Genomic DNA, 27,263 nt, shown 5'->3' with positions numbered 1-27,263 from the left:
CCCTACTCTGAAACATGGAGGAGGTTCTGTTATGTTCTGGGGCTGCTTTGCTGTATATGGCAGAGGGTGTCTTGAATCTGTGCAGGGTACAATGAAATCTCATAACTATCAAGGTATTCCAGAGAGAAATGTGCTGCCCAGTGTCACAAAGCTTGGTCTCAGTCGCAGGTCATGGGTCTTGCAACAGGATAATGACCCAAAACACACAGCTAAAAACACTCAAGAATGGCTAAGAGGAAAACATTAGACTGTTCTGAAGTGGCCTTCTATGAGCCCTGATCTAAATCCTATTGAACATCTGTGAAAGGAGCTGAAACATGCCGTATGGAGAAGGCACCCTTCAAACCTGAGACAACTGGAGCAGTCTGCTCATGAAGAGTGCATCAAAATACCTGCTGAGAGGTGCAGAAGTTTCATTGACAGTTACAGAAATCGTTTGATTGTAGTGATTGCCTCAAAACGTTGTGCAACAAAATATTAAGGTAGGGTGCCATCATTTTTGTTCAGGCCTATTTTTTTAAATAATTCAGTTGAACTACAGTTCAAAAGCAATGTCTGACTTTCATTGGTTAATTTTCATGGAATTTTTATTATTTATTATTACTTTTGTCAGATTTAAATTACTTCTGTGACCGTTGTGTTTTTTTTTCTTTCATTAACCGAGGGGTACCAACAATTTTGTCCACGTGTGTACACCAATCATCACATAACTCTGTCATTCCTCAGTGGAGTAATAAATATTAACCATAGATATCATGATTGATTCACGCTCACCCAACCTGCTTTGTCAGACTTCTGTTTTTCCAAACTGAAATCCCATCTGTGTGGTCGCCATTTTCAGTCATACTGACGTCATCCGTGCTGTTGAGGAGAATCTGGTGGCTCAAGATGTGATGTTCTTCTGTGAAACAATAGCCATGCTTGAATATTGGTGGACTAAGTGCACTGAAGTTAAATGCAAGAACAGCCTTTCTCCTGAGACGTTTTCTGCCAAGAACTTTTTGAAGTACCCTCATACCTGCTCTGGAGGAAGTACTTCTGATCGACCCTCAAAAGCTGCTCTGTGGGTCTCGATGCTTATGAAAATGCCATTTTGTCTGCCCTCAGCGAGTAACAGGCTTTTTCTGTTTAACATCACCATCAACAACGTAACATTCACCACATAGGCCAACAAAACAAACCCCTTATACTCATACAACCAGAGTTACGTGCACTAACCACTATTTGACAGTGTTTTAGCAGATGCATAATTAACGTTGCAGTCAAAGCTAGTGGATCCTGCACCACAGTGGCAACAGAAACACTATCGAGGGCATTAGGAGGTTCTTGCTGGAATAGATGCACCACCTCATTCTTGTCTAAAGTTAAACTGATGCTGATGTAAGAGAGAAGAAGATTGCTACAACATGAAGATATCAAGAGGGCAGAAAAAAATGGTGTTTGCTAATCACATCCTGCTCAAGCAGTTTTTCAGGGTCACTTAGAAAGACCAACCCTAAAGTTTTTTCTGTAAGAGATTTCACATGTTCCTGCAGTGAAAAACAGCCCGATGTTATTTGCTTGCCAGTTTGTCGGTTGAAGCTTTGATGAATGCCACAAACCAGTTAATTGTACAAAGCTATCATACATTTAAAAGTGAGCCAAAACTGAGTAGTGAAACTCGTCTGTTGTTGACATCTGTAGGTTAAACGGTGAATCATTCATGCTAAAGGTCAATCTCTACTTCTCAGCATGTAAGCAAATGAGTTGTAGGTTCGGACCAAAAGCCGATAGAAATTATATCAAAATGATTGTTTTACCATATATGCCATAAAGAATACTCATAATACATAATGTGTATTTTCAACTTAATTAGTGTTCCTCCCAAATGAGACACATTGTTTTGTTGTAAAGGCCAAAGTCAGCAAAAACCTTGGAGGTATGTCAAGCTGCATGATATACTCAATGTTATGAATTACTCACTCTCTACCTCCCTTTTACTTTTAAGACTCTTTCTGCTGCTTCTCTCCTGTGTGCTGGTGTTTCTTTTTTTTTTTTTTGTTATTGACATTTATTAAGGAAATAAGCAAAAATGTCAGGTCTTGTGCATTGCTCTTGCATTATTAAATGAAAAGCTTTAACATTTTGAGCTGTAAAAAGCCAGTCAGCATGTTTCATATAAAATCACACATTAGCAGAAACTCAGAAGTGACAATTTTATGAGTCCTCACACTTGCACAAGTCAGCTTGATTTCGATTATTATGGTACATCTTGGAGTGGAAAGAAAATCTAAAATATGCAGTAGGTGCTAGATCGTAAGAACTTAAATGTGATTAGAAATTTAGCACTGTATGGTAGAAATGCTACTTGGATTTCTAGGTCTGGATCAACAGTGCAGGCTTAATGTTTCAACTATATTTTGGTGAAATCAAACTGCTACACCTCCAGCCTTATTCTTATCTGTTTTCTTTCAGTCATTAGCATAGGTTTACTCATGGGTGACAAAATGGAGTCATGGAGGATCACCAGGGCCTTTCTATATGTGCTTCTTTTTATATATACTGCTTGGTCAGTTATACTATATAATGTATAAATACATTATGCTATGTAATGGTGGCAACATGTTCCACATTGGAAAGATGAGATATGTCAGTGTCAGAGACTTCAAGGGTGAAGTCCTGATTGACATCACCGAGTACTAGATGAACCAAGAAGGGGAGATGAAGCTGGGAAAAATGGGTAATTTCCTGTGTCCTAAGCAATGGAACCAACTGAACCATATCTCAGACACTGATGATGCTATTAAGAGAGTATAAGCATTCCTCCCAGTGATATCTGTTGAGCTAATTGAACATGTTGGTTAATAGGGAACATGTTCAATTAGTTCCCATAACCCGTCGTATAATTTAGCATTGCTTTTTGAAAGCTATGCTAGCTTAGAATTTTTAGATTTATTTTACATTTGCAGCCTGCAGTTTTCCAGTATTCCTAGTTCCCATCCTTTGAGGCACATGAGAAGCTGTCTGTGATGTAGGTGGGGTGAAGCAGGTCCCTCTTTCCCCTCATATATACACAATTACAATCTCTGTAGCTCAAACTGAGTCCCGAGCAGAGATGGAGAAGCGTAATTACTCAGAGGATTTGGTCTTTTGTCTTTATCTCATGAATGAACATAATGCTCATATTGATTGTGAGTGGATTCTCCCTCAGGCCCTCCTCTGTGAAGCAGGACCACAGGGCATTTACGGAGCTAAACACTGAGGTTAAATGCATTCTTTAATCAGAATTATCGTGATTAACTGAGGTAGCGATGCTCTCTTAGGGGCTGCTGGCTTCACTGTCTGACACTGCAGTGACTGATGGGGGTCGCGTTAACATGAGGCCAATCTGTGCATCAGTTTTTGTCTGGAACAGCTACAATCCAAACTGAATTTCAAAACACTGGATGCAAAAACACTTTCTTGTGTCAGCCTCTCAGACTGGAGTGCTGAGAATAGGCCTGCATGACGGATCATGGGGCTCCTCTCAGCCTTTTCTCACCCTTATGCAGAATCTTCTTAACTTTAGTGTGTCAGCGCTTTACTCTGAAGATGAACCAGCACCCATCTCATGATGTATGAGAACCAAAACAACGACACGTCTCTGAGGAGCCTCTGTTCTGAAGAGGCTCTTTCGAGTTTCCTCTACGCCAACGCTCACGCTGCTGTTATGCTGTCGGCTGTTTTCCTGTATGAATCTATATGGCTTTACAAATGTTTGAGTCAAATGAAACACTCTCAAGTTTTGGTTCTGATTGACAATCGGTTGTTGTTTATTAAATTAAACAGTGTATAAGCTTCTATTTAATGCTAGTTTACGAAGAAGTAAATAATGAAGGTAGAAGGGATTAAACGGTGAGTTTATTCCAGTATTTATGGAAGGACAAAGCAAAGATAATCAGAAGGTTTTGAGCATAAGTAAAATGGCTTTATAGTGTTTTGAAGCTCGTCTGTGTTGCAGGGAAAACAACATACAGGAGAGAATGAAGCCATAACATATTGACAGGACTTTTCACCCAGAAGACCATTATTCTTTGTTTTTCTAGTTGGCACTTTTCTAATGTCAATGTTGGATGCTTAGTAAAGTATTGTTACAAAAAATGACTTAGAGAGATGGAAGAAATATCATGGTTTGCATTAAAAAATATTGCCCTTTCACAATATATTTGAAGCTTCTCCTTCATTTTTTGGGTTATCAGGGTGGACAGCTCAACTCCATCTAAAATACAAATGGTCAACAGTCAACACATAAAAAACAACAGTAAGACATACCCATGATACCTCACAAAAATATTTTGTCATAAAATACATTTTCCTCAAAATATAATTATAGTTTAGTTGTACAGAAATGCATTATTTCAGAGACTGTGCAGGATTATAGTGGTTTCAGTACAGAAAGAGCAGAGATTGTATTAAACTGAAATCAAGAGCCCAACCTTTAGGGAATTGGCTGTACAGTCAGAAAAGAGCAGAACTCAGATAACATGCACAAAGTAACACAAAGGCTTGTCGAAAGGAGTCATTATCCAGGTAAGATTAGATAAGACAGAACTTAATGAGTCCTAAAAGAAATTGATATAATAGAAATGCTGATATTGTGTTAAACTAGGACCTGGATGCTTGGTAACCACGGCTAGAGGCTGTAATCCATCCATTACCTATACACTGCTTATTCTTCTGCAGGGTTCTGTTTTTTTGAGCTGAGATGGAAAACTCGGTTGAACACAAAATATGAAAAAGTGCAAGGAAGAAATCCAGTTGACTTAAATGTCCACAAGGGCAGCCAGAGATGGATTGCAGCAGACAAAAACATCAGATTTACTGCGTGTGGAGCAATGAAGAGACTGTAACCTGAAAACCTGGCCACACTTTTGGAGATCTCTCCATCAAAAGCCATCTTTCTTTGAAACAGGAAAATAAAAAAAGAGAACTGATTGAGTTACAAGGCAATTTGTTTTTATGTTCTTTGATGTCTGCATAATAGATTCTGAGAGTCCCCCAGATGTGGTCGTCGCTCTCTGCCTCTCCAGGATCTGAAGCTGAACACCATCCCTATAGTGTCTTGCTCAAGGACACTTCAGCAGGGTGGCTCTCACTCAAGTGTATCAACAACAAAGGGGAAGAGAGAGAAAAAAATGGGCTCATGTTCAAACCAGCATGTGAACGCAGGAGGCCTTGAATCCAGGTTTTAGTGGAGGAGTGAGTCCACAGCAGGCGTCTCAGAGCAGCAGCCCCCCTGTGGACTTTCAAATGGAGCTGTCCACACTCTGCACACCAAGGAGACACGGTTCGAAGACCGGCTGTGCCTTGATGCACACATCCGTGAAAGATCTCTGTTAATGTTCCACAGTACGGAACAATGAGCATGACTTTCTCTCTGCTTCATTGTCCTACTGTAAACCCGTTGCTGTACCAGGACCTGGAGCTTTGTCTGACTCTCCCCCAGAAACCCTGAGAGAGTCGATGCAGAGAGCCTGTCACAGCCAAGCCTCTCAGATCATTTATTATTGATTCAGCACACATGAGGTGGGTGGAGCGAGGAGGACTCAGAGAGACAGAGAGTGGGAGAAAGTCAATCATGAGGCCTACTTAGAGACAATGTGGTGGTGATAGTTATAGAAATGGAAGTTTTAAAGGCATTTCAGTAGATACAGCGACAAAGTATATTCATGCCACTTCACCACACAGACAGGAAGATGGAGGTGAGCCTGGGCATGAGGGTTGTGTAGTGCAGGAAGCTTCAAAGCTTTGCCTTGTAGCAACACACTCCCTGCCTCCATCAGGCTGTTGTGCCACAGGCAGAAACATCTCCATGTCACAGCTCATCAACTGTGTCCCTTGTCTTGGATCAACCTTCCCACTGTGAGGAGCACAAGGTCTTCAAGGACACAACTGGCTGCACTCTGTCAAACCACAGCATGCCGAGGAGGAGAAGGAGATGGAAAGTGACTTTGTAAAGTCAACATTTGGTTGTCAGGGGACAAAGTCAGGAAGACATATCGACAGTCAAACAGTCTACAGATTAATGCTTTTTATACAGCACAGAGACATTGTCCTATATGAAATTCTTCTCCTCCTTTTTTAAAAACCATTTGTTCAGAAATGTGTTGCCTGAAACTACAATAGCACAAATGTACGTGCCAGATTTTCTTCGAAGTCACAGTTGATTGCTTGTAATTAGGCCCTGTAGATTTTTGCCTGAGAGCAGAAACACATTTCCCATCTCATGTCTTTCACGTTGAGTGTTTTATTACCCGGCAACATTTCCCATAGGCCCAAATAAAGTCTAAATTGGATTTCTACTCATCTCCTCTTTTTCTCCTGCTATTTAGAGTAACATGTATTACAGTAGATTGTCCTTGTGTAATTTAGAACTCATCAGTACGTTCATGATATTCAGTCAGAAATTCCTTTATGAAAGCTTGTTACACACACAGACCCATTTGTGATTCATTAACTTTTTTCAATATGTAGACGTGGTCTGTGGGGAAAGTTTTATTATTCGTGGTTGAGGTGAGCTGTAAACAGTCATCTCATGGATCTAAATGTGACACAAAACAGTTTCTCTTTCTTTTTTCAAAGCCACCCACACATCTGCCTGTCAATAAGAAATCAGCCAAGCATGGAAGGACCAAGGTCAGAGGATGTTTTAGCCTCAAAGAAACTTTACAAGAAACTCTGTTTGAGGAGCAGCTCAAATCTCCTGTAAATTGGTTGACGCTGACCCAAGTTAGGGCTTTATTTTCTCCCATTGTGCTATAGATTCTTGGGGAAACCGCACTGATAATCTCTTTCAAAACAAAAGCTTCATACCTGAGATGCATTATCATTGTGATTCAATGTTAACACATTAAAGTCTCTGTTTCTGTGTGCAGCAGACCCAGAACCTGTTTAGGAGGCAGAATACAGCCCAGAGCGAACACATCAATCACAGCACCACCCTGGACCCTCCAGGAGTTGACGGTGTCAGTGGTACAGCTATGGCCACCATCAATCACTGCTTTCAATGCAACACACTCCGTACAGTCATGAAATACAGTCAATACATGTAGATACAGTCTTACACTAAGCTCGTCCAGCTGAATCACTTTGTTTGTACAAGTTTGTCTTTTTAATAGCTGATATTTCAAGATAAAATGTTAAATTATCAAGTGACTTCCGAGAAGCAGCACCATCACAGCCTAACCAGTAAAAAGACTCACATTAGAGCCCTCATGGAGAGCAGTGGGAAGCTTGGATAGATGCTTTCAGACAGCCACATTCTCCACAAGGCTGTTTCCTGTATGTTTGCATGAGCCATATATCAATTCAAATTATGAATACACAACTTTCAAAGAAAACTATGCGCTTGGGTTCATATTTTTGAAAAATATTAAGAGGAAACAGCACTTGAAGGAGAAGTTGAGCAGGGTAGTGTTATGCATACTGATGTAGTTATGATTATGTGCTTTCTCAAGAATATCTAATAACAGTCTGAAATTGAAACAGCTTTGCAAGGCTGAGTGATGATGAAAACTAGCCTGCTGGAAATCCAGGTGGATTTGGTTACCTTTGTTTCCTTGGCAACTTGACACAGGCCGCAATCTGTTTCCCCTCATTTCCCATCTGAACCTCTCTAAAAGTTACATTTACATTCATGTTCAGGTTCATCTGGACACACTTTTGATTTGTGGAAACAAGACAGAACTCTACATGCAGTGTGGGTTTAATACTTCAAGTTTATGTGTTGATATTTACGTATGTTATCTTTTTAAAATGATGATTAGAAAGCACAGTGGGGTGCACTCTGATGAACCTACTACCAAATGCCTTGCTTATTTATCTTGCTTGCAATTTCCTTTCTAATACTCTGAATAATTGCAAGTGTGTTGCTCTCCTTCTGTGCTGTTAACCAACAAAGGCACGAGGAAGCAGCCTGAGGAGAGTCTACTGATTCTGGTAATCATGATTTGCTGAGATTGAGATAGTTCTTGTTGGAATAGCATAATAGTTTTGAGGGTTACCTTTGTAGCGCTCCTCCTGTATAAAATAAAAAGCATCTCTGTGCAGCCCAAGACATTTGTTGTTTGTACAATGTGGAAAAATGAAAGCAAGTGGTAGCATAATGCAGAAAAAGCAAGAGAATGAGCCATGGAAGTTTTTTCTCACTTTTATTCTGTTAATCTTTAGCACCTCCTAGTGGTCATAGGTAAAGATTGCAGGATGTTGCCCAACATTGCATAATTGCAACTTGTATTTAAGTACAGGTTCAGCTACCTTCTCCATATTAAAGTATTTGTACAATTGTGCTCTTGTAACAACAAAACTTTTAATTGTGATTGTTTTCTGTGGTTTATTGCATTCTAAACATTGCCTATGGTGATAATAAGTGGAGTGACTGTTTCCCAGAGATGTCCTGTAGTAGCCCAGGGCTTTTTATTCAATGAGGAAACACATTTATGACAGTACACTGTAATGCACTTGTATCAAACTAACTGAATACTGGATGAACTGAAGGGCTGATTTGCTGAGCTGTAGCTATAATAATTTGGTCTGGCATTCCTTTATGTTTTGTTTCTCCCTTGATGATGTTCATCATATATAAATCATCACAGAGCTCTCTGCCGTTATTACTTTGCAAAAACCTTCTTCTTTGTGTCATATTGATTGCAGCTCCCTCACCGTTTCATCTCAGTTTTAACAAGAGGTCTGTGAGCAGCAGAGAGAAGATGAAGTGGTTGCTGATGTTGTCAAAATGCTGTGTGTTTTGATTGTGCTTAATATATTTAATTAGAGAGTGGATCAGTAGGAATCTCTGCAGTCCAACTGAGAACAGCAGATGATGTAAATAATTAAAGAAAAAGAATGTGAGCCGAGGACCTTTAGGTTGATGCATAATTCCTGATGTGTTTGTTGTTTTGGTTCTGTAGCATATACCATATAATTACAGTAAAATATAGCAGCTGCTTTCATTTCACTGTATTTTTACAGTGGTACAATTGTACTTTATTTAAATGGTTACGGAATAATTGATTACAGTACTCTATCACTGTCATGATCCCTGCTCCAGCCCGTCTTCACATTTTTTCCCTCCTCTGTCATCTCTCTCCCTCTTCTCTCTCTCTCTTGTCTCTCCCCTCTATATCTCTGTCTCGCTCATCCTGTCTCTCTTCTGTGTGTCTCTGTCTCCCTGCCTCTCTGGCTCCCTCTTTCTGCATCTGTCTGTCTCTCCTGTGTATTTCTCTCTGATTCCTGAATCTTCAACCTCCCTGCAGTCTGATTGCAGCGATGTTAATCAGCTGCAGTAATTCGCTCACTCTACTCACCTGTTCGCAATTCCACCTCATAGTATATGAGCTGGTTCAGTCATTCACTCGCTGCTGGACTGTGAACTGCAATAGCCTCTCTTGGACTCTTGTCACGCCTGATTCCTGGACTTATGCTGGTGTCTGTATTCCCTGAGCTTCCCCAGTTCTGTTTGGTTCCTCATTTTATGAGTAGCTCATTAGTCAGTTCTGCTACTTTGTTACCGTATGGGTTTTATTTATTTATTTATTTATTTTGTAGTTTTCACTTTTAGGTTTAGTTGGGCGTTTCTGTAGGTTTGTAGTGTCTTAGTTTTAAATAGGGTTTGGTTAAGTTTTCCCCATGTTCTGTATTGGTTTTTAGTTCCTGTCTTTGAAATAAACCCTTAAATCCTACCTGTCTACTAGTTTCTGTGTCTGTGCCATGGTTCCATGACTTCCCCGTAAAGACAGACTTTTCAAAAATATTCTGCTTTTATATATTTACTGCAGTGAATTGCATATATATATATATATATATATATATATATATATATATATATATATATATGTATATATTTCCTAAACGGCATGCCATATATATATATATAATCACTGAAAAATTGGAGTCTTTAGAAAACATTCCCTGGGATGTGTTATGATCCACAAATGCGGTCTACCAACTCTGTTTAACATTTAAAAATGCAAGCACCATTGAAACACCGAAAAAAATAAAATAGAGGCAAGTAACATTTTTTATGGACTGGGAACATTTACCCAAAGGCAGTTGTATATGACAAATTGGAGTCTATTAAATGTCTGTTAGAAACCAAGGGAATATAATTTAACTATTTTAAGTTAAAAAAACAAAAGGCTCCTCTGTAGTAGGTGTAAAGTTCTATAATATTCTTACCTGCCTAAATCAAGATGATAATCAAAAAAGTGATTTATAAACTGCTTAACAATGTTTTGTTCAAGTCACACTTTGACTTTTTATGGTGCCCTGCTGTTTACATTTATTCTTGTTTTTGGTTCAAAACACATCCGATTTCACAGTATATACCTATATTTTTAAAAGTGCTGTTAGAATGTGGCTGCATTGTTACAGTGCAGCTATTGTTCTAGATGCCTGTCCTTTTATTAAAGTGAGGAAACACCCTATCAGTGCTGAGTGAGAATGAGGAGGATGTTAGGTCAGAGGGCTGAAAGGTTCCCTCTTATTGTTGAATTTTCTCGCCCACTAATAAAAACAGCAAAGCAAATGCTCCATTCCTGAGGAAGTCACAGCCACATCCTGTTCAGCGGAGCAGCAAAAAGAATGACTGATAAGACGAGGAACACCCCCTCAGCTCCACCACTGCCTTAAGCAGAGTTTGTTTTCAGCACACTCCACCTCTCCCTGGTAAGGTCCTCCCCTGTCCCTCCGGCTGCCCTCTCTGGCCTCGGCCTCATTGCCTACAGCAGCTACATCTCAACCACCTCCACTAAGGATGGGCTCCGGACCCCCCAGCCTGCTGCTGCCCATCATCGTCCTACACATTTGTAAGGACTCACTGCTGTGCTGCTTTATGGATAAAGGATGTCGTTTAATCTCCTGACTTTCACTTTTCTGTCTTTCTCTTCTCAGTGCAATGTGCCAGAGGACAGTCATGTAAGTACAACTGCATTATACAGTGTATTTGACTCTTGTTTAATAACTAGTCGAGGGGTTTGTAGATTTTCCAGCACTGACACTTTCAGGTTATCCAGTTGTCTCTGTATTCAAAAAAGTGAGCTATTTTTACCTCCAAAAAGAGTTATTTCTTGCAGGAAGTGGGCATTGTTCTGTGCACCCGTGGCCTCCATATTTTCAAGTCTTCACCAAGAGTCATTGAAGCTATTTTTAATTTTCACAGGTGATGCTGGGTAATCTTTCACATCAGCAGGAGCTTAAATGAAATTTTAATAGCATTTAAACAACACAAAATTGAACAGACTGAAAATTTCTTGTTCCAAAATGCAGCCGGGGTTCTTAACTAGAGGCAGTTGGTCTCTTATCAGAATAAATTGCCATTTAGGTAAACAAATGTTGGATGAGAAAACTGATGCCTCTGTTTTGTCTGCTAGAGCCAGTAGCCAATTAGTCTAGTTTGGCAAGCAGGCTGGAAAATGGGGTAAATTCTTCTGCTAAGGTAACAAAATCCACCTACTGGCATCTTGTCACCATGAGGTTGTAAGCAACAAGTGGAGACTTGCGGCCCATGTGGAGAAATAGCCTAAACCACTACAAATGTTTTTACATTTCAGTTTTTGTATTGCTGTAGCTTCATGTTCACCATACACACATGAGGAGGGTATCAATCTTATTTAACCACTGGTGGATAAAAGATTCTTTGCTGGAGTGAAAGTACGAGAACAGCAATGTTAAAATATTCCATTACAAATAATAGTCCTGTATGGAAAAGCAAAAGTATACATTAGCAGCAAAATGTAATTAAATTATTAAAGTAAAAATACTGATTTGAGTCCTTTGACTGAGATAATTTTATGTGACACCATTCAGTAAGTAATAGTGTAGCAGCATGTCTGTTGCAGCTACTGTTTCAACTACTTCAAATGCAGTTTTATATACAGGAAACTAAAGCATGATTAATGGGAAAGGAAAGAAAACAAGACAAGTTTGGACACACAATCTGCCTTCAGTTTTAGGATTTTTTCTGTAATCTTTGATTTTTACTGAGATATTAGGTGATTTGCCCTTTTATTGAAATAAAACCTTCTGTTTAGCTGCTTTGTAGTTGGAGCTGAAAAGTCACTGGTTTAATCTTTAATAATGTGTTGTTGTTGTTTTTTTAAAAAAAAACAAAACCTTATATACAGTGCCTTGTGAAAGTATTCGGCCCCCTTGAACTTTTCAACCTTTTGCCACATTTCAGGCTTCAAACATAAAGATATAAAATTTTAATTTTTTGTCAAGAATCAACAACAATTGGGACACAATCGTGAAGTGGAATGAAATTTATTGGATATTTTAAACTTTTTTAACAAATTAAAAACTGAAAAGTGGGGTGTGCAATATTATTCGGTCCCTTTACTTTCAGTGCAGCAAACTCACTCCAGAAGTTCAGTGAGGATCTCTGAATGATCCAATGTTGTCCTAAATGACTGATGATGATAAATAGAATCTACCTGTGTGTAATCAAGTCTCTGTATAAATGCACCTGCTCTGTGATAGTCTCAGGGTTCTGTTTAAAGTGCAGAGAGCATCATGAAGACCAAGGAACACACCAGGCAGGTCCGAGATACTGTTGTGGAGAAGTTTAAAGCTGGATTTGGATACAAAAAGATTTCCCAAGCTTTAAAAATCTCAAGGAGCACTGTGCAAGCAATCATATTGAAATGGAAGGAGTATCAGACCACTGCAAATCTACCAAGGCCCGGCCGTCCCTCTAAACTTTCACCTCGAACAAGGAGAAGACTGATCAGAGATGCAGCCAAGAGGCCCATGATCACTCTGGATGAACTGCAGAGATCTACAGCTGAGGTGGGAGAGTCTGTCCATAGGACAACAATCAGTCGTACACTGCACAAATCTGGCCTTTATGGAAGAGTGACAAGAAGAAAGCCATTTCTCAAAGATATCCATAAAAAGTCTGGTTTGAAGTTTGCCACAAGCCACCTGGGAGACACACCAAACATGTGGAAGAAGCTGCTCTGGTCAGATGAAACCAAAATGGAACTTTCTGGCCACAATGAGTGTTTGGCGTAAAAGCAACACAGCTCATCACCCTGAACACACCATCCTCACTGTCAAACATGGTGGTGGCAGCCTCATGGTTTGGGCCTGCTTTTCTTTAGCAGGGACAGGAAAGATGGTTAAAATTGATGGGAAGACGAATGGAGCCAAATACAGGAGCATTCTGGAAGAAAACCTGTTGGAGTCTGCAAAAGACCTGAGACTGGGATGGAGATTTATCTTCCAACAGGACAATGATCCAAAACATAAAGCCAAATCTACAATGGAATGGTTCACAAATAAACGTATCCAGGTGTTAGAATGGCCAAGTCAAAGTCCAGACCTGAATCCAATCGAGAATCTGTGGGCATAGCTGAAGACTGCTGTTCACAAACGCTCTCCATCCAACCTCACTGAGCTCGAGCTGTTTTGCAAGGAAGAATGGGCAAGAATTTCAGTCTCTCGATGTGCAAAACTGATAGAGGCATACCCCAAGTGACTTGCAGCTGTAATTGCAGCAAAAGGTGGCGCTACAAAGTATTAATGCAAGGGGCCCGAATAATATTGCACGCCCCACTTTTCAGGTTTTTATTTGTAAAAAAAAGTATAAAATATCCAATAAATTTCGTTCCACTTCACGATTGTGTCCCACTTGTTGTTGATTCTTGACAAAAAATTAAAATTTTATATCTTTGTTTGAAGCCTGAAATGTGGCGAAAGGTTCAAAAGTTCAAGGGGGCCGAATACTTTCACAAGGCACTGTATATAATCCACTGTGTAAAATTCCTTTCTTATCAGTAACTAAAAGCTGTCAAACCAAATGTGGTGAAGTAAGTGCAATATTTCCCTCTGAAATGTAATATAATAGAAGTTTAAAAAAAAAAATGGCATAAAATGGTAATTTTCAAGTACAAGCACCTCAAAATTGTGATTAAAGTACTTGACTATGTGCATTTAGTTACTTTTGCCCAGACTGTATTTCTGATTAATTTAATGTTATCTTCATTTTTTTTTTAAAAAAAAATGCTTTTCAAAAACAAGGACATTTCTTAGTGACTCCAAACTTTTGAATGGTAGTGTATATGGTCAATTTTTTCCTCACTCCACACAGTTTGAACTTTTCCTACAGTCTCTGTCTCAGTTACTCTACATCACTGAGTAAGAAACCAACAGCGGCACTTTAAGGATGTGTGTAAAGTGATTGGTTCAAAGCAAAGCGATTGACACACTGTTTTTGCTACTGGGGGAGAATGAAGCTGGGATAAACCCACACAGCTTTCCCAGGGAAAGCAAAGGGTCAGACACTGTTTGTTGAGACCTTTCCTTTCTCTCAGCAGCTCCTGTTTACTCTGCAGTAGATTGAGAACCAGTAAACGCCTTCCTCCTGTCTTCGCCCGACTGCCATTTGTTGGTTTCATTGTTTCTTTCTAATTTATGTGCATGTTTGTGTGTTTCTGTCATTGGGAATCACAGCATACATTATAGACACCGTTGGCCTTTCAATCCTACCCAGTAGCTCTGTTCAGAGCGGGACAGCAGTGACATTACGCTGCCAGGTCAGTGTCAGTCACAACAACATCCCTCACCTGACACACACATTCCAGATTACAAGGGACGACATTCCTATCCACTCATCCACCACCACAGAAGACTCGGTCGTATATGAGCTCAACCCAGCCAGAGCTGCTGACTCTGGAAGCTACGAATGTCGAGTCACAGTCAAGGACAAGAGCAAAGGCAGCATCAGCCAGAAACTTGATGTCACAGGTAGCTAAACATGAGTTAGTTTCTGGTGTATTTTTCTGTAATATAGTTTAATATGTTAAAATGAGGAAAATAGCTAGAAGTTTCTCATGTATCAGCACTGTTTTTGGAAAAAAATATAACAATACCTGTAGGACTACAAGTATTTCACTATTTTCCAATTTGTATACTTAAGTTAAAGTTGAGATTTCTTTTAATTTTTGAATTTCTGCCAACATTTTTTTACATTAGCAGTTACATTTTGGCAACACTGAAGAACCCAAGTATATTTCACATCCTCAGACAGCTGAAAGATGTGTGCTATACTTCTATATCTGACTGAATATCATTGTGCAGAGCACGTTCTCACTGTCCCACTGGGTTTCCCTCTCCTCAGGCCTGCAGACCCCCAGTCTGTACCTGAATAATAATTCCCCCTATGAGAATGAGGAGTTCGTAGCCACCTGCAGTGCTCCAGAGGAAAAAGGATCGCTCATATTCCGGTTTTACCAGAGATTTGAGAATGGAGAACCTCAGAGGATAAAGCAGCTGGGAACCAATGGGAACTCATCAGAGACCACACTGAAACTGAGGCACATTGGAGACTGTTTTCTGTCCTGTGACTATGAGATCAATTTGGTTTCTGGGACCAGAAGCTCCAACAGCAGCAAAGAGGTTCAGATCCTAGTTAAAGGTGATAAGATTTAATGCTGCTATAAAAAATCAAATTGCTTGGTCAAACGGTTATCTGACTTTCTGAGTTGTCTCTTTCAGTTCTCAACATCACCCCCATCATGAATGTGACGCCCCACAATGTCGTCTTCGAGGGTGACATACTGGAAGTGTTCTGCAGAGTTGTGAGCAGTCCACTGAAGAACATTGAGGTATTCCTGACTAAAGACAAGAGGATCCTGAAGCAAGCTCCAGCCATGGCACTCAGCTATCGGTTCGCTGCTCAGGAAGGAGATTCTGGGGAGCTTGTATGCAAAGCTGAGTGGGGCAACGTGCAGAAACAATCCTACCAAACAATCACAGTGAAAGGTCAGTACTCTTGTTAAATCTAAAGCTTCACCTGTGATTAAAATTAAATTATAAACTGAATGAATGGTGTATAATGATGGACTTTTGCTGTCCCAACAGAGCTGTTTTCAAAGCCACAGCTGACTGTAGAGCCCCTGGACATATTTGAAGGAGACCGCTTTGAACTCACCTGCTCCGTCTCCATTTACGTTCCTGACAAGATCAGCAACGAAACCATGAAATTCTCCATCTACAAAGATAATGTCATGCTCACCGGTGCAAACACATACAGCACCATGGCACACCAGGATAAAAATGGCAACTACACCTGTAAAGTCCATGTCGCCTCTCTGATGCACAAGTTTGTAAAAGAAAGCCCAAAACTTGTTATTAAAGCAAAAGGTAAATCATCGGATGAATGAAATTACAATTTATTGGATGTTTTTAGGAACACAGCAAGACTTTCATTAGGCCAACTCGAGCTGCTGAACATGATTTATTCATTTTAAGGATATTTTTGCTACATGTTGGTCAGTCTACAATTATTCAATCTTAACTCCAACACTGAGTCTAATCAATCAAACATGTCTGTTCCTCTCAAGAAGATTTTTTAGATTTTGATGATTCTCTCATTTTTCATCTGATGCTGTTATGAGATGAAATTTCATTTTGTTCTAGTCGTAGACAGAGCAATATACATTTAAAAGTCTAAATATATCAAGGAGATTGACAACAGGTATTTAAAAACACCAGTCATACGTTACAAAGTAAAATTAGCATAGCCTGTACAGAGACACAATGCCTATAAAGAAAATCCTTGGAAGTTTCCCCATTTTATTACTTTAAATTATGGTCAGTTTACAAAAAAGACTTGTCAAAGTAAAAACTGATTTCTACAATGTAATGTCGGCTAACTGAAAATATGTTTTTTGGTAAATGTTTATTGTAAATTCTTGTCAAAGCCTAATTAAGTTGACCATGATTCAATGTTGAAAAGGAAAAACACAGAAAACTTTCAAGTTATGTGTATGGTATTTATAGGTACTGTATTTTGGGTATCTGCTCATAAATGCTTTTGGCTATATATATGTATATATATTGTCCTCCATCTATTCATCCATTAGTTACACCTGCTTTTTCCTGTAGATGTTATCCACATGGCTATAATCTCTCATATTTACATGAAAATGTACATTAATACGAACTGTCCCATTTTAAAAATAAATAAATTAAATTAAATGTTTGCAGAACTAATGCTAAGAGACAAACATGCATGCTCACATCCACAGCTAATTTAGAATCATCAGTTAGCCTAACATGTTTTTCTTGCGAAGCCAAAGCACACCAAGAAAACCCACAAGGGCAAAACGAGAACATACAAACTCCACAAGCAGCAGGTTCAAACCCTAAAACCTACTTGCTGAGAGGTGACTGTGCTAAACACTGCACCACCTTGCCTATAGTGGCCACACTGCTCTAAATATTAGCATCCACACTGACCTTTAAAAATCCAGTATTAGTCGACCTGGAGCTTGCTCAAAAATCCAGTTTATGACCAAAGTAGTGAGTAAACTACAATCAAAACTACTGACATTTCCATCTCCCTCAGGTTTATTTTATGCTTTAGCATGACAATACACTATACTAAGATGGCAGATCGTCATTAGAGTCATTAGTAAGTCTGCAGGCTATCAATCTGTCCGTGTCTTGGTTTTATTCCTAGTTCCCGTTTCAAAACCTGTGCTGTCAGTGGTGGGAGGTACACTGTTGCTGGGAAAGCGCTTCCAGCTGCTCTGTCACAGCCACAGAGGCACTCTTCCTATCACATACAACCTGCATGGCCCTAACGGCCTGAATGAGCAACGGGTGGTGACAAAGATCGGGGAAAAGGCCATCTTCAATGCCCCAGCCATCTTCAAGAGCTCCGAATTAAACAACTTTCTTTGCCACGCCAGAAACGGTCAAGCCAGGCCTCCAATGGAAACAGGGGGAATGCAGCTGCCTCGTTCAACCATCATCATAGGTGTGTTCTGGAAGAATGACAGTGCAGTCAATAAGGCATGTTGAACTCTTGGTCTGATGCACATTTTACTCTACACAGAGCCTGTGTCACAACCAGTGCTGACCATTCTTCCCGGCATTGAGGATGTCTCCGAGGGACACAACATGACTCTGGTCTGCTCCGTTCAGAGTGGCAGTCCTCCCATCAACTTCACCTGGTACCGCACAGAGACAGCTGAAGCTCTTGAATCCCGAGTGTTCAGTAAACAGGAGGGAACACACAGCATAAACAATGTGAAGGGAGAAGATGGAGGCGCATACTACTGTGTGAGCACAAACGCAGCCAATGAAGCAAAACAGAGTCGCAAAGTCATGATCAGAGGTGCGTTTTATCTTCTGTTAATAGACACTATAATGTTGCACTGTATGAGAAAACAAGCTTTAACCCTCATTAGTACACCTGGGATCCATAAATTGTCATATTTTTTATTTGTAAGTTGGACTTTTCAGTCCTTTTAGGTAGTTGTCACCCACATATATCTTATTTGGATTGCGCATCTTTTTTGATGAATGTGATTTGTTGCTCTTGTGATGACTACTTCAGTTGCATTGTGTTTAATTTCAATTCAGGAGTTCTTACACTAATATTGTAAGCAATACACATCAGTAATCATAAATAGTAATTTCATTGTTTCTTTCATATTTGTATCTATAGATGACACATGTTTTAGGAAAATGTATATTGAGAACATATGGACAGGTACAGAAATGTGAAACAGATGAAATTTTACTGGAGTCCAGTTGGACTCTAAGTGTGCAGATTAATAAGTTTTGTCACATGTACTGATGATGGTTAAAGGGGCTCCATTAGGGTTGTTTTTTGACTCAGCATTTATCAGGACAGAGTTGCAGAGACCAACCATCCATCCATCCATCCTCTATACAACAATTAATCCTCATTAGGGTCACAGGAGGGCTGGAGCCTATCCCAGCTGACTTAGGGTGAAGGCAGGGGACACCCTGGACAGGTCGCCAGTCTGTTGCAGGGCTACATATACAGACAAACAATCACATTCACATTAAAAACTACAGACAGTATGGAGTTACCAATTAACCTGACCATGTTTTTGGATTAGGTTCTGTACAGTGGAATAGTGGTTAGCACTTTTGCCTTGTAACTAGAAGATCTCCGGTTTACAATAGACTGACCTTCACTGGCATGAAATTTAAAAATGAATAAAATTATTATATATTTCTTTGTAAACCAGGAGATTGAGTTAAACTACATTAAGCATAAAAGTCTAAGGGAAATGTTTAATGGTGTGTTTTATAACTAAATTATAATGTAATAATCACAGTCTTCCTTACATCAAATTCAAATGTATTCTGCAGTGAAGTTGGCTGGATGGAAAAAAGGTCTCATTGCAGCCTTCTGTGTTCTCATCATACTGGCCTTGATCCTTGTTATCGCCTTCAAAACACGTCTCCTTCACTTTAAGAGGAAAAGCAACGCTAAGCTGTTGGTGTAAGTCATATTTATCATGTTCTTATCATAAATCAGTGTTTTAAAGGTGAAGTTAGTGCAACACCCACAGACCCTCCTGTTGATTGTGTTTTGTGTCCACTTTGTCTTAGGAAATCAGCCAGCACCAAAGCAGAGCGGCTGAGCCTCACCCAGGCTGAGGTCAACGAGGCTGCAAATGGTAGAGTCACGCAAACTGGGACATGAATACTGAGTTGCAATTTGACTAAATAAAAAAACAAGATATGTTTTAGTAAACTGCTAAATACACATTTGCACTGTTCATTATAAAGTTCAAAAGCAATGTTTTTTCCCCCTATCCATGCTGTCTAGTCACTCCAGGCATGATGGGAAAAAGTATATGGAGTGAACATGTATCAGGTTCTGGTGAGTAGAGTCGGTAGAGTTTTTGCTTTAATTCATTTTTTTGTTAAAGGATAAGGACAACATTAATATTTTTATTTTTACAAAGTCTCCAGTACTTTTAAACTTCTGTACCACTACTCAGCCTCCAGTCCAGTTGTTCTTTCTTAAAATGCAAATCTTTAAAAATTGAATCACAAGTATAGTGTTTTTGATTTTTTTGTTGTTGTTGTTTGGGTTTTTTGTAAGGGCTAAAAGGTGGACACTGAAGTTTTAACCAAGCGTTACTCAAGCAGGGGTAACTAGCATATTTTAAATAGGTAGGATTAACTGAAAATGCTTGTTTATGTGGTGCTTTGCAGTTCTTTGATTTGCACCATCAAAATGAATCAGAGGGGGAAAAAATTCAGTTACTTCACAAAGACATAATTGTCTCTGAGATAAATTTTCACATTTGGATCGTTGCATCAGGCTGCTATGTCTGAACAAAAACAAAAAATGACTCATAATTCTAATTTTCCTTCCCTGTGTTTTATACATGTAAATGGAGCATATACAACGGGTGACAGACCCAGTCAGGCGGTCACATTATGTATCATATCTGACCATTAAAAATAAACAGAGAGAAAATTTGCCTTTTCTGAAGCAGTCTGACTCACCAGATATCGATTGTGGGTATAAACCTGGCATGGGTCGCACATTTCACAAAGCTTTCTATGTGTAACTTTTTTCCAAATCCCCTACAGTGCAGGAAACAACAACCTCCAAACAGCAACCTGCCTCACTGAAAATCTAGAGTTTTGCAGTGGATTTGGATCATGCATTTAGTAATTTTCTCAGTGAATTATCCACTTTAATGACAATGCTCACCTCGTTGCGTGCAAATGTTCCATCAAAACAAGTCCTTTGTCGCTATTTAGAGAGGTCTCCATTGTTGCAGCCGTAACGTCGCTCCACCCAAGACGATTGTAATTGGGTCAAAGAAATACAAATATAGCAAAATGGTAATAAGGTGCAGTCAGACTATTCTGCGGCACAGAACAGCCTGTATGCAAGACTATTTCTGAAGTCATTTTGAATCCATTGCCGTTTGTTTAATTTTTGTAGTGCAGTGGAACAAACAACTCTAAAACTGGCCCAGTTCAATTCATTGATATGTTTTAGTCGCTGGCACAGAGGAAGAACCTACATAAATTAGACTCTGGCTTAAAATACATTTTAGCAGCATCAGTTGATTGCTGATTTTGTTTTTTGGGAAAGAAAGAAGCCGAAATATCACCATCCTTCTTCATTAACGCTACAATTTAAATTTTGAAGTTTAAATTTGTTTACTGTGTTTTGTTGCAGAGTCTGATGACCAGATTAGTGCGATTGTTCCAGAGAAGCTAGAACCAGAGTACACTGAGGTGCAGACCAGACAGGCAGATCCTAACAGAGGTGAGACTGCTTCTGAGTTTTATCATTTTTAAGGAGCACTTCATCATTTGACCTGAAAACCAGTCGAAAATAATTGCATATTTGTTCCATGTCAGCTCCGATGAAACAGAGAACAGACACGGTGTACAGCGAAGTACGCAACTCCCAGCAAGGTACGACGAGCATCTCTCTCTTCATAACAATCCTTTTTTATGTTACGCAGTGAGAGAAATCAGGTCAGTGGCATTTGAAAAAAAACAAGTGCCAGGAAACTGGATCAATTCCAACTGTAAACATCTGCATTGTTAGTGAAAGAATGTGCCATTAAAACAGAAGGCCCAATCTCCAGGTGTCCACGTCCTGCTTTCGTCAAAGCGAGCTTCCTGTTCTAGCAAGAGCCAAACAGTGTGTGCATCCGTTAAGACCGAGTGAGCAACACACTTGATTGTTTGATATTCATGGGAGTAGCTTTTGTCCATTGTTTAGACATGAGCTCCTAATAACTAACGATGTCACATGATGATGCAGCAGAAGTGAGAGAAAACGCACATTCCTTTTCATTATGCTTCCTAAATAGAAACTTGCATGTAGGAAAAGACTTTATTGGCATGAACACATTAGTATGAATGTGCACACTGTGATAAGCTCCCTGTTTCCTGGTGTTCATGGGAGTGCCGATGTCTGCACAAGCGCTTCTTTAATCCTGAGACTCCTTTTGTTTCCTGAGCTTTTTTTTTGTTTTTTGTTTTTGCAGGTGTTCCAGAACTAACTGATGGCGTAAGTAGCATCATGCATACGACGCGTGCATATACAACCAACAGACACACACTCACTAATCTATTGTGTCTTTGCTCAGAGAGACGTCTCACCAACAGACAGTACAATAAATGGAAACCCTGTGGAGTCATTTTCTACTTTTTGAAGACAGGCAACTGAAAGTGTTTTCTCAGTAATATAGAAGAACTTCAATGTTTGATTCTACTACTTTGAAAGTTTATGATAACTTACTAGCAAGAACCTTACAATTTGGCACTTATGCTGTACTCAAAAGCTACACTTCTGTATCGTTAATTCTCATTAATTAAAGGGGCACTCAACTGATTTCACACATCATGCTCCATTACTCATCAGGAAGATGAAAGCGTATGAAAACAGCTACATAATCACTTCTGTGGCTCTGGAGGAGCTTTCCAGAGATTGAAGAACTGATGATGCCATAGTGGTGTCATCAGGATTATTTCAGCGTAAGCCTCAGATCAAATATTTGTTGCATAAAGCTTATGAGCATAATTAACATTATTAACAGTTTAGTTATTTCGTAGATGTGGGTATTCAGGAAGTGGAAACATCTAGTGGTTGTTGTTGAAGATACTTACACACGTGGACAAAATTGTTGGTACCCCTCAGTTAAAGAAGGAAAAACCCACAATTCTCACTGAAATCACTTGAAACTCACAAAAGTAACAATAAATAAAAATTTATTGAAAATTAAATAATCAAAATCAGCCATCACTTTTGAATTGTTGATTAACATAATTATTTAAAAAAACAAACTAATGAAATAGGGCTGGACAAAAATGATGGTACCCATAACTTAATATTTTGTTGCACAACCTTTTGAGGCAATCACTGCAATTAAACGATTTCTGTATTTGTCAGTGAGCGTTCTGCAGCTGTCAACAGGTATTTTGGCCCACTTCTCATGAGCAAACAGCTCCAGTTGTCTCAGGTTTGATGGGTGTCTTCTCCAAATGGCATGTTTCAGCTCCTTCCACATATGTTCAATGGGATTCAGATCTGGGCTCATAGAAGGCCACTTTAGAATAGTCCAACGCTTTTCTCTCAGCCATTCTTGGGTGTTTTTGGCTGTGTGTTTTGGATCGTTGTCCTGTTGGAAGACCCATGACCTGCGACTGAGACCAAGCTTTCTGACACGAGGCAGCACATTTCTCTCCAGAATGCCTTGATAGTCTTCAGATTTCATCGTACCTTGCACACTTTCAAGACACCCTGTGCCAGATGCAGCAAAGCAGCCCCAAAACATTACTGAGCCTCCTCCATGTTTCACCGTAGGGACAGTGTTCTTTTCTTCGTATGCTTGGTTTTTGAGTCTATGAACATAGAGTTGATGTGCCTTACCAAAAAGCTCCAGTTTGGTCTCATCTGTCCAAAGGACATTCTCCCAGAAGCTTTGTGGCTTGTCAACATGCATTTTTGCAAATTCCAGTCTGGCTTTATTATGAGTTTTTTTCAGCAGTGGTGTCCTCCTTGGTCGTCTCCCATGAAGTCCACTTTGGCTCAAACAACGACGAATGGTGCGATCTGACACTGATGTACCTTGGCCTTGGAGTTCACCTTTAATTTCTTTGGAGGTTGCTCTGGGCTCTTTGGATACAATTCCAACGATCCGTCTCTTCAATTTGTCATCAATTTTCCTCTTGCGGCCACGTCCAGGGAGGTTGGCTACTGTCCCGTGGGTCTTGAACTTCTGAATAATATGAGCCACTGTTGTCACAGGAACTTCAAGCTGTTTAGAGATGGTCTTATAGCCTTTACCTTTAAGATGTTTGTCTATAATTTTTTTTCGGATGTCCTGGGACAATTCTCTCCTTCGCTTTCTGTTGTCCATGTTCAGTGTGGTACACACCTTTTCACCAAACAGCAGGGTGACTACTTGTCTCCCTTTAAATAGGCAGACTGACTGATTATGAGTTTGGAAACACCTGTGATGTCAATTAAATGACACACCTGAGTTAATCATGTCACTCTGGTCAAATAGTTTTCAATCTTTTGTAGAGGTACCATCATTTTTGTCCAGGCCTGTTTCATTAGTTTGTTTTTTTAAATAATTATGTTAACCAACAATTCAAAAGTAATGGCTGTTTTTGATTATTTAATTTTCAATAAATTTTTATTTATTGTTACTTTTGTGAGTTTCAAGTGATTTCAGTGAGAATTGTGGGTTTTTCCTTCTTTAACTGAGGGGTACCAACAATTTTGTCCACGTGTGTAGCAGATAGGTTACACCACGTCACAGCTCTTCTGTGGATTTCGATGTCTTCTGTCCCTTCATGAGATCCAAGACTGACCGTAAACCATCAACACAAGCAAGTTTGTTTATCATGGATCCAGAAAATCCTTAGATTTGTTGGGTTTTCATATATGTATTTTTTATAGGGTCAAAACTTTGGTCAGGTAAATCATCATCATTACCAATAATATTGAGTCTTAGCCCTAAAAAATGCATTTTATTGATTGCTTTATAAAAAAAAAATGATGATTTAACTTGACTATGTTAAGAGAAGGGCTCTATGAGTTCAATACATCTGTTGGAAGACTTATTGCTCATCTTGTCACAGAGCATTTACATGAGTGACAAAAAAAAAGGAAAAACCATCATAAAGTGTCCCAGAGCAGCTTAAATTCTCCTCTGCATCAATTCTACAAATCTAGAAGGGTGAACGCAATTCCTCCACAATATATTCCCTCCGCTGGTGCTTTGATTATGAAGGTAGCCGATGCAATCAGCTCAAAATCTGCTCGATTGGTTCTAATGACTGTCAAGGGCACATTTTGAACAATAGATATGGTAGAAATGTCTTATTATCAGATAAAGGTGACCATTTAGAACAACTTAGCTTTAACCCAGCCCTGTAAGGGGTTAAAATGGGCCCAAACTACGGCAGCAAAAAGCTCTTGACCAGATTGCAGAGCTGCTGGAGGTCCACACTGTTGGAATCAAGGTGAAAGGGTTTTCCTTTATTTTGTCAAAGATTTGCAGTTCTTTATGGCACGAGATGTAATGTATCTTTGGGGTCATTCCTACAGATTACATTTGATCACATGGTTCTTTGATTGTACTGCATGACAAATAATAATCTGAACATCTAAAAGCCTGAAATGTTTGCACAGCATGGCATATGTTTCCAGTAATAATGAATGACATATATTTTTACTGGAGGTAAAATTGGGCGATTCTCTGAAAGTTGCTTTTGCCATTTCCTTGCTTTGTTGCGTTTTTCCTCATAATTTCCACTATTATTTGTGCCAAATGATATCATTTCCAGTAAGGTTTCCAAGTCGACATAAGAACTCGTAAAAACTACAACATACCACGTAACAGTTTGGAGTTATGCTCCATTTGTCTATTTTCCTCCTATTTATCTGCAACTTTTCTCTACTTTGTTCATTTCTGTTCAAGACAAATGAGCTGACATCACGTTATCAGTGACAGTCTGTCAGTCGGGTTATTTTTTTGTTTCATACAAGCCTCATATTTCAACAGGTGTCAGTGGAATATGCACAGCTGAATCATGAAACTGATCACCACAGTGACCAGAGTAACCATGGTGACCCCAGCATCAACGGCAACCATATAGACGAGGTCGACAACAGCGTCAGTGTGGACATCGCCGACCACGGGGAGTGAAAATAAGACCTGATGCCAGACTGTTAGCTAACCAACAAGAATATCTGTTCCCTTATTTATCCGGCTTGTAAATGCAACTGGAGTCTTTGTGCTGAAAGATCTTAAAAGTCAAACAGAAAGTGTGTTCTTCTGATTAAGATTTTGCTTTAGAAAAAAACACTCCACACTGTTAATTCACTTGCTTTGTCTTTGTAGAGTAAATAAAATGATTTTTAAAAGTGATTCTCCTTTTCTTTTATTTTTAGACTTGTTGCCAAAGATAAATGAGCCCAAAAGGAACGGAAATCTTAGAGCTGACATGATTAGGAGTCCATTCATTAGAGCCCTCTGCTGTGAGAGGTTCAGTGATTTCACTTCAAACCACTAGAGGACAGACTTCAGAAGGCGCTGCATGGAAACTTAGTGCCATCTGGCTGTGATCTCCTTTAAAGTGAGAAGAGCTTTCACTGCTGCCTCTACATCAGGAGATATCGGTTTCATTTTCCATTATCTAAGAGTTAATTGAATGACATAACTTGTTCAAGGTCTCCACACACCGGATATGTTTATCAGGTCAATCTGTTGATGATGCTGATCTTATGACGACTGTGTGCGGTGCAAAATGCAAAGGTCAATAGAGGCTGTGGTATATTAACATAGTGGACTTTAAATGACACAAAGTCTTAACTTGACATGTATTACTACATACAGTAGCATGTTCAGATGACGTTGGTGGATAAAGCCGTTGATTATCCATTTATTTCTGAAAAAAAAAATCAAATAACATGGAGCCTGTGCTGACTTCTTTCTGTCTGATTTGTTCAACCAACAACTCAATATATAACTTTAATAGGTAAATAGTGACTGAATTTAATTTGTACAAGTATAAAACACAGTCAAATGCATTTAAATGTTTATGTAAGCATTCTTCATGTCTTATTTTGGACTAAACTTTTAAGAAAAATTTTTTTTCTGAATGTACACATCCAAGAATCTCTGCAATGTCAGTATTTTTTTACTTACATATAAAACTGTCCAGTAAAAATCAAATCTGTGCAATATTAATGCTTTTCTAAAAAATATTTTAACTAATGGAAAAAAATCTATCCAATTTCATTGAGTTGTGCAATATTGAGGAATTTGGACAATTTGAATTGTTTTTCAATTTTTGTACTGTTTTTTCTTAAATGTTTGCATTGTCCACTTTGCAAACAATTTCCCAGCTGTACGATTTATAAAGGCTTATTATTATCATTATCAGGGATTGGTATAATGTATACCATGGTATATCTTACACATTTCTGCATGTTCAATATGAAAATATCTCTTCAGTTTTATTTCTAGGAAAGTTGCCTTTAATTTTGGACACTTTAATGGATGTTTATTTGATGTTTTAGCTGAAATCCAGCTGTAATAAAATAAACCATCAGTAGACAGTGGCTGCTTCTTGACTCCTACACAACAGAAGAATGGACAGATTATAAATAAATGAAGGATACTTCATGAAAAAAGTTATCGGATTTCCTACGAATGATGCACTCAAATGCATATTATGGAGCTCACAAAATAATAGTTTCTTTGTGGATATTCATCTGTTGCATCATTTTTGCTTTTATTTCCACAAAGACAATGGTTGCTTCATTTTCTTGCCATTTTGTTGTTGTTTTTAAAATTAGATAACTTACTGGGGGCTGCACAGTGTCGTAGTGATTAGCACTTTCGCCTTGCAGCAAGAAGATCCCCGGTTCAAATCCCGGGGTGGGCCTGGGATCTTTCTGCATGGAGTTTGCATGT

At 39.1% G+C, this 27,263-nt stretch overlaps 1 protein-coding gene across 1 annotated transcript; it reads left to right on the top strand.

Moving 5' to 3' along the window:
* Positions 1-10,621: 10,621 nt before the first annotated feature.
* On the top strand, positions 10,622-25,712 carry pecam1a (platelet and endothelial cell adhesion molecule 1a). The gene is made up of 15 exons (XM_022202361.2): positions 10,622-10,823; positions 10,909-10,932; positions 14,470-14,763; positions 15,137-15,433; positions 15,514-15,780; positions 15,880-16,161; positions 17,483-17,782; positions 17,861-18,142; positions 19,153-19,285; positions 19,396-19,463; positions 19,616-19,669; positions 20,993-21,082; positions 21,178-21,234; positions 21,816-21,838; positions 25,347-25,712. The coding sequence occupies exons 1-15, from the start codon at positions 10,772-10,774 to the stop codon at positions 25,488-25,490; spliced, it is 2,367 nt and encodes a 788-aa protein (XP_022058053.1). The 5' UTR covers positions 10,622-10,771; the 3' UTR covers positions 25,491-25,712.
* Positions 25,713-27,263: the final 1,551 nt, after the last annotated feature.

This window comes from Acanthochromis polyacanthus, chromosome 21, assembly GCF_021347895.1.
Source record: "Acanthochromis polyacanthus isolate Apoly-LR-REF ecotype Palm Island chromosome 21, KAUST_Apoly_ChrSc, whole genome shotgun sequence".
NCBI classification, from domain to species: Eukaryota; Metazoa; Chordata; class Actinopteri; family Pomacentridae; genus Acanthochromis; species Acanthochromis polyacanthus.
This window is presented reverse-complemented; position numbering and strand designations above follow the sequence as displayed.

Coding starts and splice junctions, on each gene's coding strand:
- pecam1a (XM_022202361.2), top strand. CDS start 10,772: ATGGGCTCCGGACCCCCCAGCCTGCTGCTGCCCATCATCGTCCTACAC. Junction 10,933..14,469: donor ATGTGCCAGAGGACAGTCAT/GTAAGTACAACT, acceptor TGGGAATCACAG/CATACATTATAGACACCGTT. Junction 17,783..17,860: donor TCGTTCAACCATCATCATAG/GTGTGTTCTGGA, acceptor TACTCTACACAG/AGCCTGTGTCACAACCAGTG.